General features: G+C 46.6%; 1 protein-coding gene across 1 annotated transcript in view; it reads right to left on the bottom strand.

Annotated features, from left to right (window-relative positions):
• The window catches only part of ACAP3 (ArfGAP with coiled-coil, ankyrin repeat and PH domains 3), a 92,747-nt gene that overhangs the window by 15,410 nt on the left and 62,019 nt on the right, over positions 1–15,318 (bottom strand). Inside the window, exons 11-23 of the mRNA XM_070956044.1 lie at positions 14,545–14,657; positions 13,365–13,416; positions 12,042–12,142; positions 10,712–10,823; positions 9,904–10,112; positions 9,064–9,133; positions 7,607–7,701; positions 6,408–6,622; positions 5,970–6,068; positions 5,272–5,373; positions 3,124–3,216; positions 2,336–2,556; positions 1,538–1,647 (exon numbers count right to left, since the gene is read on the bottom strand). Coding sequence (XP_070812145.1) covers positions 1,538–1,647; positions 2,336–2,556; positions 3,124–3,216; positions 5,272–5,373; positions 5,970–6,068; positions 6,408–6,622; positions 7,607–7,701; positions 9,064–9,133; positions 9,904–10,112; positions 10,712–10,823; positions 12,042–12,142; positions 13,365–13,416; positions 14,545–14,657 — 1,592 coding nt within the window. The remainder of the gene's footprint in view (positions 1–1,537; positions 1,648–2,335; positions 2,557–3,123; positions 3,217–5,271; positions 5,374–5,969; positions 6,069–6,407; positions 6,623–7,606; positions 7,702–9,063; positions 9,134–9,903; positions 10,113–10,711; positions 10,824–12,041; positions 12,143–13,364; positions 13,417–14,544; positions 14,658–15,318) is intronic.

Below are 15,318 nucleotides of genomic sequence, written 5' to 3'. Positions count from 1 at the left end.
TACGCTGTGACGGAGAAAGAGAGTTTGAAGAGATGGGTGACACCAAGGTTAAGAAGCATGAACGTGTCACGCTAGACTTTCGCAGGAAGCTACTTTACACTGGATCAGTCCCTCTGTTTAGACTTTCCACCTTGGGTCAGATAACATCAGGAGCTGCTCTTCTAACCCGGGTCAGTAGCTTTGTTCTCAACCCCATTTACCCACAGGTCCTATTGTTGGCACATGCCTAGGTCTCGCTCCAGTGGCTTGAAAACCAGCTAGGTGGGATATCCCATCTGTTGCTCCTCAGACCTTCCAGAGAGAATCTGTTCTGACCCAGCAGCCCCGGCAAAAAGTTTCTCTCTCACTGCAGGCTAACAAGTCTGTCCGGCCGGAAGATGAATAGTTATTGCCACATCTATTCATCTCCGCCCCCTGCCTTTTATCCCGAGAGCTAGGGTGGGGCTTCGCTGGCAGCGGTGGCTTTTACGTCCCAAGGACCGGCCCATTGATTTCCACCGCTCTCATCTCCTCTGCTTTCTGCGCATCAGGCACTGGACCCAGCTGTTCCTCCTCTTCGTCATCAGCCACCTCTAGACCTGGGGGCTGTTGACTCTCCATCTGAGGGGTGACGGACAGCCCAGGCTCCGCCTCTGTCTCTCTCTCTGACAGCTCCATTCCCTCTTCCCCCTTGGAGCTCTCAGGCTGCCTTGATGCTGACCCTGACTCCCACGCCTCCTCCTCCTCTGATTCAGCTGCTGGAGGGGCCGGTGTTGTAGCTGATTCCGACAGCGAGGAGGCTCGTGTGGTGTTGCACCAGCAGCCTGTGCAGTTGGCACTCGAATCAGACAATGAGGAGGCTGGAGAAGATGTGGTGCCAGAGGCGGGGATTCAGCCAGGGCCTTCAGAACCTCCAGAAGCCCCCATAAGTGAAGAGGAAGAAGAGGAGGAGCCTTTTCTCGATGCACGAGCGCGCAGAGCTGCGAAAGGGCAAGAGTGGCTCCTCAGGAGGAGGTCTCCTCGAGAGTAAGGCTTGGGGCTAATTGGCCACTCCCCTAGCCTATTTAAGAAAGGACGACGACTGAGGCAATTTGCAGGGAACAACTTCGTTCACTCTCCTTCGTGTCTTGATTCGGCTCTTGTTTCTCTTTTATCAGTTTTTCTGCAAATTGCTTCTGGGCATTCTGCCAACCACAGTAAGTTTACAGTTATCTGAAATATTGTGCCTCAGAATTGATTTATTATTCTTTGGATTCTTGTCGGCTGTTAATGAAGTTAAATTAACAGCCTTTGTTCAGAAAAGACTGGTTTAAATTAGTAAACTAAGGTTTGTACGGACTTGGTGTGTGCTGCGTTCTTTGGGGTCCGAAGCTGGGGCAGAACAGCCGGCGGCCGACATGCCACAATAGAATCAAGAGCACAAATGGTGTCTCCGGGCAGAGTCACAACTACAAACAGCCGTTAACTTCCCCAGGGTTCAGAATTTTTAACTACCACTTTCTTTTCTTTTCTTTTCTTTTTTTTTTTTTGGTAGCTGGAGGCACAGCAGGGGACTTACCCAGTGTGGCCCAAATATGTGGCGTGATGCAAAGGTGCCCTCCCTCGGATATCTCTTTGGTTAACGTCTGCCCCGTTCTGGAGCAAAAATTCACAAGCTATAAGTGAGCCCTGAAAGAAGCAGAGAAAGAGAAGTTAGGGTTTCGGAGTCTTGGACTTCTCTTACATTATACAGGCAGTCCTCGACTTAACGACAGTTCATTTAGTGACCGTTGAAAGTTGCACAGCACTGAAATAAGCGACTTACGATCGTCTTTCACACTTAACGGCCGTCGCCGCCTCCCCAATGGTGGTCGTGAACAAAAATTGAGCGACTTGGCAACTGACTCAGATTTCACGACGGTTGTAGTTTCCCGGGGGAGGGGGCTTGATGTGATCCCCTTTTGCAGCCTTCTGACAAGCAAAGTCAACGGGGAAGCCAGATTCACTTAACAACCATGTGACTCACTTAACAACCGCAGCGATTACCCTTAACAACTGAGGTCATAAACTCGCTGAACAAATGTCTCACTTGGCCACAGAAATTTTGGGCTCCGTTGTGGTCGTAAAGTCGAGGATTATTTATATATCGTAGCTTTAAGGAGGAAGTCCTTCCCCTCCTGCTCCAAATTTGGAGATCCGCTTGGGATTCCCCTCCATCCGAGTAGATCCTTTGGCCTACGCTTAGCGGGAGGCAGTGAAATCTAGCTGGCGCTGACGGAGACCACTTAATGGCACACAAGACCCGTCGATCAGACCCGCTTTGCCCCGATGGAGCAATCTCGAAACTTGGCCCGGCGACAGCGTGGGTATCGCTCACCCCCATGACAGCCTGGATCAGCGGGGTTTTGTTCTCATCCTCTTCGTTCACCCAGTTGACGTTGGCACCGTGGGCCAGGGCCTCCGCCATGACGGGTAGGTTCCTGGCCCTCGAAGCCTTGTAAACAAGCAATCCGGGATGCAGTTCCCTCAAGTCTTCCAAATCGGAGGCCTCCTGCTCAATTTCGACTTCCCCGCTGGATTCTTCCGACACTTCGCACTCTGCAGGGAGGAAGAGGAAGGGAATGAGAAACCATTTATGGGGAGGTTCTCAAGTCAGTCATCCAGGTCATGGTTGTCCCAAAACTGCTATTGTTTTTTTTTTTTTTACAAAAGCCAACTGGACTTTTTGTTTTTTTTTCCTTGAACACGTTTCACTTCCCATCCAAGAAGCTTCTTCAGCTCAGTTCGCTTCTCATCCAAGAAGTTCCTTCAGTTCTGTAGAAGCTTCTTGGACGAGAAGCGAAACGTCTTCAAGGAAAAACAAAAGTCAGGTTGCCTTTTGAAAAAAAAAAAAGCAGCTTTGGAAAAATGGGGGCCGACGACAAAGACCTCTGGAAGCATTGATACCGAAACTTTTATCTTCCCAGCGAGATTATGACGACTTTGCTACGTGAGTTATTCAGCTAGCCACTGTGACCGATAGTGATAGAAGCTTATCTCTCTTCCCTGATCTCAGGTCGGCGGCCACAACGGATGCGGTAGCGGAATTCTACGGCGGCTGCGCTCTGCATTGGGCAAAGGCAGAAATTCCTGCGGCCCATCTCCCTCTCTGGCTGAAGATCTCACCTTCTTCTGTGACACTATCAACCACCGAGCCAAACACCAAGACGTCTGTGCTCCCATCAGTGCTACCACCCAGTCCACTGTCACTGCTCAGACCTATGGGATCAAAGGAGGAACCAGGTAAATATTTAATATAGTAAGTACCATAAACTACCGGTTTTTCCCTGTGTTGGTTGCTCGAGCTTTCTGCCCTTCTCTTTTTTCTGGTTGCCCATCTTGTATGGACGTTTATTTTGATTGATTGATTGATTGATTCATTCATTCATTCATTTTATTTGTCAAGCATGTTGTCAGCACTTCAACCTGCATTTACTCTAGTGCTGACATAAGAAGGAGAAGAGGGGGCAGCTGGCAAGAGGACGCTTGACTTCTCACCTACTTATTTTCCTTGAAGTTGATATCCCCTAGGAGATGAGATGGGAGGGGGACATTCCTGGGAGCTAAAGTAATAGATATGGGGAGAGTGATTTGAAAGAGGGCCAATGAGACACAGAGAATTGGGGAACGGAAAGGGAAGGTTTGGGGTCAGGAAGTCAGAGTTGGCTACGCCACAATTGGGGACAGATTGTCATGCTTAATAAAATGAAAGATTTTACCGAAGACTATTCGTTTGGAAATGCAATTTATTTTATTTGAGATGACATCGAAACCTGACACATGTATAAGATTACAGATATAAGTATAAACATGGATATGAATACAGGATAAGGATACGAATAAAAGAAAACATTAGGACAGGGACGGAAGGCACGCTGGTACGCTTATGCACAAACCCCTTTACAGACCTCTTAGGAATGGGGCGAGGTCGACATTAGACAGTCTAAGGTTAAAGTTTTGGGGGTTCGGGGAAGAAACCACAGAATCAGGTAGTGCATTCCAGGCATTGACCACTCGGTTGCTGAAGTCGTATTTTCTGCAATCGAGTTTGAAGCGGTTTACCTTGAGTTTGTATCCATTGTGTGCTCGTGTATTTTTGCGGTTGAAGCTGAAGTAGTCATTGACAGGTAGGACATTGTGGCAGATAATTTTATGTACTACGCTTAGGTCAGACAGAAGGCGGTGTAGTTCTAAGTTGTCTAAGCCCAAAATTTCCAGTCTGGTGGCATAAGGTATTTTGTTATGAGCAGAGGAGTGGAGGACTCTTCTTGTGAAATATCTCTGGACTCGCTCGATTGTATTAATGTCCGATATGCAGATATTCCAGGCAGATGAGCTGTATTCGAGAATTGGTCTAGCAAAGGTTTTATATGCTCTTGTTAGCAGTACAATATTACTGGAGAAGACGAAGTTCTCCACATCTGCCCTAAAGAGTCTCTACCTCTTTCCTGAAACATTTTCCTTCCCCCACCACTGCCCCACCAATCTTTTCCAAATTCCCCCAGGCCTACACGTTTCGTTTGAAACTCCTTACCACGGGTGCGATTTTGTTTCTGGAAGGATTTCTAGATTGGGTTTAAAACGTGGGTGCCTGGGAGCTTCATTAAAAGGAACCAGGCAGGTGATCAATCCCTAAACAATGATTCTTAGCAGAGAGAAGGAACAGGGGAAAGCCAGAAAGATAACAGGTTAACAAGAATCGGAAGGGACCTTGTAGGTCATCTAGTCCAACCCTCCCGGACTCTACACCATTTTTGACAGAAAGGAAAGAGATACAATCAGGGACACAATATACAACGGTGCTTGGTTTGTCCTTTTAAATCGGTGAATGAGCGATGGGTGGGCCATTGTTATCCCCTCCCCTCAAGGGACTTCCTTAATAATAGGGACAGGGACCAATGAGTGAAGAGAGAAATCTGCCAAAAGAACGAAGTTTTGTCCCACAGGGAAATCTCAGCGGGACGGAGAAACATGCCGACTTTAATCCCGATTATAATGACTACAGTTCCACTTAACTTCAATCAAACTGGGTTTCTGTCCTGATTCCCCCTTCACTTCTCTGGGTTGCACCTGCCCATTTTGGCACATTTCAAAGACCAGGCTTGTTTCTCATCAGCCAAATACCTGTCCAAAGTCAGGTATTTCTGGTAAGATGGATCCCGGGGGCCTTAGAGCCTCTTGCTTTGAGGTTGCTAGATATATAGTACGATATTAGATATCCATGGTGACAAAACCAGACAGCACTTGCCCTCTAGTCATGTTCTACAGCCTTACCTCCGTCCAGGAGAAATGGTGAACCGCTACCTCCAGGCCCATTGCTGGTCTCACTCCACGGGCTGGCTCCCATGGGCTGTTGAGTTGACGCCTGGTTCCCACCTGAGGAGAAGGAGGTCAGAAACAGGGGTGAAATGCTACCAGTTCGCTCCAATTCGGGCGAACCTGTAGTGATAAAATGCTTCGAAACGTGCCGCACAATTATCAGAACCTTTTTAAAACTTTTTTCAAGCATTTTTTTTTTACTACCGGTTCGGGCGAATAGGTAGTAAAAAATACTTTTAAAAGTTTTTTTTTTTTTAAAGTTGGCCACGCCCACCAAGCCATGCCCACAGAACCACAGATAGCAAAAAAAAATTTGTATTTCACCACTGAAACATGACAATGTGCAGACAGACAGAGCCCATTTTCACAGTATTGCAATTTATATATTTTTTTTTAAACAAAAAATGCATCGAAGGAGATTTTGTTCTTCACACGGAGGGAGAAATTTGGGGAGAGGGGAGCAAGAAAGTTAACCGGCTGCCGAAATCCGGCACGAAACAAGAGAGAAGGGAGGGGAAACCCAGCTGTTGAATTTGAGAAAGCCCAGAAAAAAAAATCAACGTTTCTCCCTTTAATCGCCTCCCTCTCGTAGCTGAGCATGGATCTACTAGAGCTGTGTGAGGAGGGATCACAGATCAATGTACCAGACTTACTGCGTGGTCCAGCTCCTGTGTCAAAGTACGAGAAGAGGGAATCCAGTTCGTCAGGACAAAAGAGGGAATCTCGCCGGAACTTCCTTTCCAAAGTGGCGGCTGTTTGAAAAATAACTTTTATTACTACCGTGTTTCCCTGAGGCCCGTTTTTGCTCAGGAGGCTGCAGGGAGGCCTAGTAGGCCCAAAACGGGGCACGGAGGAGGCTGAGTGCTGCCTGTCACGTCCCCTGGCCACACCCACCATGGCCACGCCCACCCAGAATCACCCATTAGGGCAGAGAACCGATCGTTAAATTATTTGAATCCCACCACTGATGAAATCAATATTTTTTTTTTTTTTATAATCACGTTTTCCCACCCCTCTCTCTAAGGGATATCAGGAAAAAGCCCCACCGTCTGAATTCCTCCATCAAGCTCTCCTGAGGTGGGTCCCCCTACCTGAAGAGTGAGCAGCCGGAGACGCATTTCCCGCCTCGTGCCGATACTTCCTACGAGTCGTGGGTGCTTTCGTGGTGCTGTTGCACCTCTGGCATTTCTTCACGCTCCAGCGACGGGGCTTCTGCTCGTTGTCGGCCAGGGGTTCTCCAGAAGGTAGCTTCTTCAGAAACTTCTTCTCCACGTATTTGACTTTGATCCATGCTTCTTTGTCCTGCCTGCCAGGAAACCCATTTCTCGTGCCATTCAAAGTCTGAGTTTCCACACCCTGCACGCCCGACTTATTAAATACTGATCATAGTTAGGGATTTTAATCTCTTTTTGGTCACTGGGCATGGCGATTTATGGTTTGATATATATCCCAACAGAGGTGGTATTCAGCTGGTTCAGCCCGGTTCGCCCGAACCGGTAACGGAAATCGGAAATGGGCCCGCCCACCTGTCCTGGCTCTATGCCATCCTATTTAAGCATGTTTTTGAGGCCGGGCGCATGCGTGGAAGGCAGGCGTGTATGCAAATGTGAACGAAGCGAGCATGTGCAGCGAACCAGTAGTAACTTAATGTGAAACCTATTGCTGTACCCCAGGAAAACAGCTTAATCTGTTAACCGGCTTATGCGTGTCGTCTGAACACAGCAACAGCACAAATAGTCCACATCTTACCACCGTTCCTTTAGTGATCATTCAAAGTTAGAAAGGCACTGAAAAAAGTGACTTATAGCCATTTTTCACACAGCGGTGGCAACATCCCCGCATCACGCGATCTAAATTCAGACCCCTGGTGACTGACTCATATTTATGACGGGTTGCAGCGTCTTGGGGAGTCATGTGATCCCCTTTTGTGACCTTCTGACGAGCAAAGTCCATGGGGAAGCCAGATTCACTTAACAGCCGTTATTACTAACTTAACTGCAGTGATTCACTTAGCAACCGTGGCAAGAAAGGTCGTAAAATGGGGCACAACTCGCTGAACAACTCTCTCGTTTAGCAAGGGAAATGTTGGGCTCAGTTGTGGTCGTAAGACGAGGACTACCTCCGTATGCAGGGAAGGAAAGTTGGTTCGCTTACCCCCACAACAAACTGAGTTACTTAAAATACTGGTTTGGCTGTAAGCTGGAAGGCAGCCTTGCCTGCTAATTCACGGGGAAGCAGACATGGCGGAATTAAAACATGGGTAGCAGGGAGACACGGGAAAAAGTTTTACCTTGAGCTTCCAGCTGTCGGCTTTTTCAGCCCCATTTCCTCACACTGCGCCTCGTAGATCTGATTCATGGTAGCGTTGCCCAGCTCACACATCAGCTTTTGAACAACACATGAAAAAACAGAACGACGTGTGAATCAAAGTTGCTCTTTTCGGCTTCTCCATTTACATACAACACCCTGTTTCAAATCATATCATGGGGGCGTCTCAGTGATGATGCCCTCATTCTGGGACGGGTCCCCCCCGACAGAGGCCTACCTGGTGCCTTTCTTTGGTTGCAGGGCTGGTACTTTTCTGCCCAGTTCAAATCCAACACACTTAAATATACGATGCTAGTTCTTAAACTACGATTTTTCTCCTCAAAGCTGCAAGATTTAATGCAGTGGTTTTTCAACCCTGGCACCTTGGAGAGGTGTGGATTTCAACTCCCAGAATTCCCCGGCTTCTTTAAGGTGCCAAGATGGAAAAACATTGCTTTAGAATAGAGTAGAATAGAATAGAATAGAATAGAATAGAATAGAATAGAATAGAATAGAATAGAATAGAATAGAATAGAATAGAACAAGGAAAAAATTGAATGGAACGGAACGGAACGGAACGGAACGGAACGGAACGGAACAGAACAGAACAGAACAGAACAGAACAAGAAAAAAATAGAATGGAATGGAATGGATAGCTTGACTTCCTCTTCTTTGGGGCAACCCCTGAGATATTGGAAGACTGCTATCATGTCTCCCCTAGTCCTTCTCTTCATTAAACTAGACATACCCAGTTCCTGCAACCGTTCTTCATATGTTTTAGCCTCCAGTCCCCTAATCCTCTTTGTGGCTCTTCTCTGCATTCTTTCTAGAGTCTCCACATCTTTTTTACATCGTGGAGACCAAAACTGAATGCAATATTCCAAGTGTGGCCTTACTTCTTTTACTTTTTTTTTAAATTTTACTTTTTTTTTTTTAAGTGAATGCAAAACGGAGTGTCAGAAACATGGCCTTTTCTTCCTCAAGAGCATCTGTGCACTGTTGTTTTACTCAAAATGTGATTTGGATTCTCTTTTCCCCCCACCCCCTCTTTTGATTACATCCAGGGGTGGGATTCTACCGGTTTGGACCGATTCGGGCGAACCGGTAGCTCCGACGATCAGCTGGGAGTGAACCGGTTCACTTCAACAATCAGCTGGGAGCGAACTGGTTCGATCCGACAATCAGCTGGGAGCAAAGTGGTTCGCTCCGACAATCAGGTCGGCCCACCCCCTGCGCTTTACTTACCTTTATCTTCTCAGCTGATTGGTGCGGCAGAGCGGATTGCCGCGCCTCAACTGTGTTACTCCCAAGTGGTAACGCAGAAGCTTAGCATTTGTAACACTGCGAAGCACGCTATCACTGAACCGGTTGTTAAACCGGCAGCATCCCACCACTGACTCCACCCTTTTAGCTAGTTTGGGGGAGGGGGTTGGCCTTTACCTTCAATAATTCTGGCTCCCAAGAATCCAACGTGAGCGACCGCACCTTGGAGCAGTGAACTCCCAAGCTCCTGTAGGGCAAAGTGAAGAGAAGTGGTCAGCGCCCCCTGCTGCTAAGCCAAGTCAAATTGCAATTGACGATTCAACTACTGCATTTGTTCTGAAATAACTGCCTCACCTGGGCAGGAGAACAGCCTCCTGGGCCAGCTAAGAAGCTGGAAGTACTTCGATCTTCTTAGCACTCAAGAAGGCATTCATGAAAGTACCTGTGGAGTTCCTGGTGCTCTCTGATCTTGGTGGTTTTCTTGCAGACGTTTCATTACCCAACTAGGTAACCTTATCAGTGTGAACCCTACAGTTCCTTAGACTGATGATGTTGCCTAGTTGGGTAATGAAATGTCTGCAAGAAAACCACCAACCTCAGAGAGCACCAAGGACCCCACAGTCCTCCTCCTCCTCCTCCTCTCCTTCAACAAACCCCACTTCTTCCTTGTAGCACTGATGATGTTATCTAGATGGGTCATGGAACGTCTCCAACAAAACAACCATGTGCAGAGAGCAAAAAGGACCCCACAATCCTCCTCCTCCTCCTCCCCCCTGCAAATCCCATTCCCTTCTGGCACTGATGATGTTACCTAGTTGGTTAATGAAATGTCTGCAAGAAAACCACCAAGCTCAGAGAGCACCACAGTTCTCCTCTTCCTCCACTCTACACACCCCACTCCTTTCTAGCACTGATGAGGTTACCTAGTTGGGTAATGAAACGTCTGCAAGAGAGCACCAAGGACCCTACAGTTGAATCCTGAGCTACAAATATTTTCTTATATAATGTGGAAAATACCTGTGTATCCCTGAACATTCAATGCATAGTAAGATGCCCAAGTTGATGCTCGCCCACCGGGGATCGGCCTGCCCGCAGTCACAACACTGGTCATTGCCCGAGATACTCTGCACCCTCTGCAAGATCGTTTCCCCTTTCCCACTTCGGTCCCGGGAATCGGAGGCAGAATCGATACTGCTGGTCGAAGGGGAAGCTGTTCGATCCAATTTCTGGAGTGAGAGAAAAGCCGAAGATTGAAATATCAAGCAAAGATACGGCTTGTCAAGCATCCCTCAAGGGGATTCCTTTGCTTTTTGATTTCTCTTAATTACAACCAAAAATATTTTGGTGTCATTTTCAAGGATAATCTGGAAGCTGATGGGATACAAATGCCTCCCGTCGTTCTGGGAAAAAAAGGATGCCTCATATCTGTTTTCTAATTTCTAGGAAAATTTTATGAGTATGTGTCAAAATGCGCACAGTGTGACTATGTGAGACAACCCAGGAGCAAATACATTAAACAGAGGTTTGTATTTAAATTGTGGTTTTGTCTACAAAGAATATATACATACACATACTTTAGTCAGACCTCAAACAATCAGCAATTACAGCACGGAAGCACACACGGAGAGAGAGATACGCCCCTAACAGGGCCTCTTCTTATTACAGTCTCTTAAAGCGATAGCGACCCAAAAACCTTGCTGACCCATTCCCAGCATTACATCATCGTAGCAGCTGGTCAGCTCTTAAATCTTGACCCCGACAGTATGTCTATGACAAATTTATGGGTACGACTCCTACAAGCCTTCTCGCTGACCGCTTTACTCACTTCAATGTAGCAGCTATCCGGGCTTTCCCGATAAGCGGAGGCTATGCTTGCTTGGACAGCCTGGATCCATGCTTGGCGCAGTTTCTCTGAATCGGCTTGCAACATGCAGCTCCTGCAGTGGGAAAAACGAGAAGAAGCTGCTTACCAGAAGAAACAGAAACTGGTCCAGTGAGATCCTCCTGTTCTCAACCCTTTTGACACCAGAAAATATTAATTTCCCCTTTGCTTATTATTTATCGATTACGGATGCTTGACTCAGCGGCAGCAAATTTGGAGGCAAACTAGGTTCTACTTGATGGTTAACGCCCACACCTTGCCCCTCCAAAACTGGGATTTGGAGCAGTGTGTGAATGGATCCCATTACGGCTTGGTTAACAAGCCGTGGTTAAACAAATCATGACTTGTTGTAACAAGCCAAGCCAGACAGAGTAAGGGAGAAGTCCACTGGACTCGAAAAGCATCCTTCTAACAAATTGTGTAAGGACTAAACCAGAATCAACATAGATAGAGGAACATCAGGGCTTATTTTAAGTGAGAACATGGTTTCTTGTTTAGATGGAGAAACTGTTGTGAAGCAGAAAAAAAACAGATATATGTATGTATATACAGTAGTGGCCAAAATTGTGGAAACCTTTTGGGAAAAGTGTATTTTTGAGGCTTGATGGCTAATAACACCACTTTTTTGGGGGGGAGTTTCAAGATAATCATATTCCACAGCTGGAATGGCCTGGGAATAGCCCAGACCTTAACCCAATTCAAAATCTATGGATTTTCTGACTAAAGAAACTTGTTAGAAGCGACCCAGCAATAAAACCCAGTTAATAGAAGCCATCCTTCAATCTTGGTTTCACTTTATAACAGTTGCAGAACTAAAAAACTTGGTTCACTCCATGGGAAGATGTTGTAAGGCCGTCATTCATGCTAAAGGTTACCCAACTCAGAATTAACTGACATGGTGATAATTTCTGTATATCTCGTTTTTTTCTATGGTGATCATTTTTGTATATCTCATTTTTTTCTACCTGTTTCACTTTTCTTCTTTATACTGTAACTGCTATTCTAATAGCAAATCCTTCATAATAATTATTGCATTACATTCTTGATTAAATTATCTTTCCATTGATATATAATTTTATGGTACGACTGCCAAAAAAAGGGGTGTTATTAGCTAGTTTAAAAAATACATTTTTCCCAACAGGTTTCCACAATTCCGTCTCCCCTTCCCTTTCTCCTTCCTTTGCCTCTTTTCAAGACTGCTATTGACATGATGGAACAAATGGCACAAGGATTTCCCCTCCCCACCTCTTCTTCTAAGGAACCCGTAACTTACTTGGTGGGAGAGACCACTTCGAAACAAAACCTCCGTTCTATGTCCTCGCAAGGCTTGACTGTGCAAAGTCGGAGATCTTCCACCACCACTGTGAGTACATCCTGGAAGGGGAAGAAGGACGAAACATCTGTATTAAGGCTCCCTGCAACTGGATTTCCTATGGCTAATAACAGTAGCAGACGCTGAAAGAGTGTCCACTTATATAAATACTAGCTGGACGCCCGTGCTTCACTACGAAACTATGTGATCGGGCTTGATAAATTGACGCCTGAACTTAATGTAGAATGTGTAACTCTGTAGCATCAGAGCGTGTTAATATAAGGCACCTGGCAGTTGGAACAGAGGGGGAGGTGAGCTTGGTTTGTTTTCTTGCAGACGTTTTACGTAGGGAAGTAGGGAATGTCCCAGCCCACAGGCCGGATGAGTCATCATCATTATTATGATGATTAATAATAATAATAATAATAATAATAATAATAATAATAATAATAATAATAATATTTCTATGCTGCCCACTCTCCAAGGATTCTGGGCGGTTTACACCAAAGACAGTATACTAAATAGCATATTGCCCCCAACAATCTGGGTCCCCATTTTACCCACCTCGGAAGGATGGAAGGCTGAGTCAACCTTGAGCCGGTGAGATTTGATCCGCTGATCTGCTGAACTAGCAGTCAGCTGAAGTAGCTGCAGTACTGCACTCTAACCACTGCGCCACCTCGACTCGGAGTCATGTGCTGGCCATGCCCAGTTTAGCGAAGGGGTAGCATCAGAGCATGTTAATATAAGGCAACTGGCAGTTGGAACAGAGTTCTTTTCAGGTGGGGAGGGGGAGTAGAACATCTAACTCCTTAGCAACAGAGCATGTGAATATAATACTGTATCTGGAATAATAATGATCGGATGGTCATTTCGAAAAATCCTTTCTTAGCGAGCACTTAGAAGCCAAGAGGAACATAGGTGCCAAATTTCAAGTTTGTAGGCTTTACCGTTCTGGAGATTTCGTGATGAGTGAGTGGTATTTGGCTTTGATAGATAGATAGCTAGATAGATAGCTAGATAGATAGATAGATAGATAGATAGCTAGCTAGATAGATAGATAGATAGATAGATAGATAGATAGATAGATAGATAGATGATAGATAGATAGATAGATAGATAGATAGATAGATAGATAGATATTTTGTAATAGCTTCTGTTTGAGTCTAAACAGGCATGCCCCTCCCTCTATCCCCCTTCTAGATACAATAGAGTTTTTAAAGTCTTGTGAATCATTGCACCAATCAGCTCAGTTAACCCTGTCACTGAAAGTGAGGTACCAACCTTTAGCTTCTTCTGGTACACCAGCTGGCTATTTTGTATGGAAAACCACCTCCTGCAAAGAGAAACAAATAGCAGTGGGGTGGGAGGGTGGGGGAAAAGGACAGGACAAAAACAGCTTGAAAGAGAACGGACAGCACCCTCTTGCCTTTCAGAATAAATGGGAGACTTGGAGAAGATTCTGAAAACGACAGCTAAAAGGCTTTTATTAGGGCAGCTGCGGTACAGTGTTGGCTTTGATAAACCGTTGTCACGTCCATTTAGCCTGGCCTTCCACAACCTGGTGTAATGGTAGGTGGAGGACAGGAACAAGAGCCACAGGCTCGGCAATAGCCAGATGAGCCAGCAGAAAGAATCTCAGAAGGCACCCTCCCTAGTTTCTTCAACTGTCAAAGGGGAGGGAGAGAGATATACTTTCGGACTTGCAAAATTCTGTTAATATACCCTTAAGTCAGAGCTAGTACTTCTGGGTTTGCTTCCATCATAAGGTCTTTACAAGCGATGAGGTGGCAATTTCTAGAACTCCCGGCAACCACCTGAGGGGGAACCAGGGTGGAGAAGAGTAACCTTGAATGGGTTCAACTTCAGTATTGATCTGGGCAGGGCAGGGCAGTGAAATGGACTAGCCCCTATGGCACGCAGAGCCCTTTCTGCGGGCACGCGAGCTGTCGCCCAGCTCAGCTCCACTGCACACGTGTGTGCCTCCCGCTAGCCAGATGATTTTTGGGATGCACAGGGGGCGGGGTGCATGCAGATGTGCGCACATCCACGGGGAGAGTGTGGGAGAGCGGCACGGGCATATCAGAAGTGCAGAAACAGGCCAATTTCCGGCCTCTGGAGGCCAGGGGAGGCTGTTTTCACCCTCCCAGAGGCTCGAGGAAAGCCTCCAGAGCCTGGGAAGGGCGAAAACGCCCCTCCCCCCACTATGGGACATTTTGCTAAAAAAAATTCAATCCCACCCTTGCGTGCATTCGTGGGGGGGCACGCATTGCATTATGGGTGCCGGCACGAGCGCTGTTGCACAGGCTCGCTTTTGGTACAAGGAGAAAAAGTTTAGCCATCACTGGACTAGCCCGTAACAAGGGGGGGGGGATGATTTGACTTGTTTCTTCCCACCCCTGGTTCTAAACACCCCCAACTGTCCACGATGCGTCAATTTCGGGGCCTCTTCCCGATAACTTACCGATTCCAGGTCTTGAATGCGTTGCTGGCTCTCTTGAAGAGGTATCCTTCCATCACTACTCCGTTGGGAGCATCGACGTTGAATTCCACTTTGGATTCATCGTAAGAGAAATCCTGAAGTACAGGGAGGAAGGGAAAAACAATAAGCCAGTATTGGGACTGCTTGGATACAACAAAGCTATCCTAAATACCTTAACGCTAACAAAGCTGTCTTGATTTGAGCAGGGGAAGTAGGATCGTAGCCAGAGATGCGCTTCACATACTGTAGCAACCGGTTCGCCCAGCACCGGAAATGTGAGCGTGCCTGCTTGCTTTGCTTGCGTGCCATCTGGCGTCACAAAACACGGCACAGCAATTCGCTCGCTCGCACGTACCGTCCACACATGCATGCAGCGTCAAAAACAGTGATATAGGACGGGATTGCGCCCCGCAGGTCGCCACTACCGGATTGCCCGAACCGGCTGAATACCACCTCTCATCTGGATGAAAGTTGAGCCAGTCCATTAATGATGCAGACCGCAACCCTTTGGCCATGTTCATCCATTACGCTAAGCCATCATCGGATTTGTTTGGTTTTGGGTTAGTGAGGAAATTGGAAACCCCCCCAACCACAATTGCTGAGAATGGCCAGATGAGGGGGGCGGGGGTAAATGCAAAAACGGTAGCCGTAGTTGTATAATAAAGTCTAAGATGATGGAAACGACAATGGTGAAAGGGGGAAAAAACCTCCCCCAAAAACCAGGAAAATCCCAGCCTCACTCATTTTGCAAAAAAT

Source organism: Pituophis catenifer, unplaced genomic scaffold (assembly GCF_029215685.1).
Source record: "Pituophis catenifer annectens isolate HBS135680 unplaced genomic scaffold, rPitCat1.0.hap2 SCAF_18, whole genome shotgun sequence".
NCBI lineage: Eukaryota > Metazoa > Chordata > Lepidosauria > Squamata > Colubridae > Pituophis > Pituophis catenifer.
This window is presented reverse-complemented; position numbering and strand designations above follow the sequence as displayed.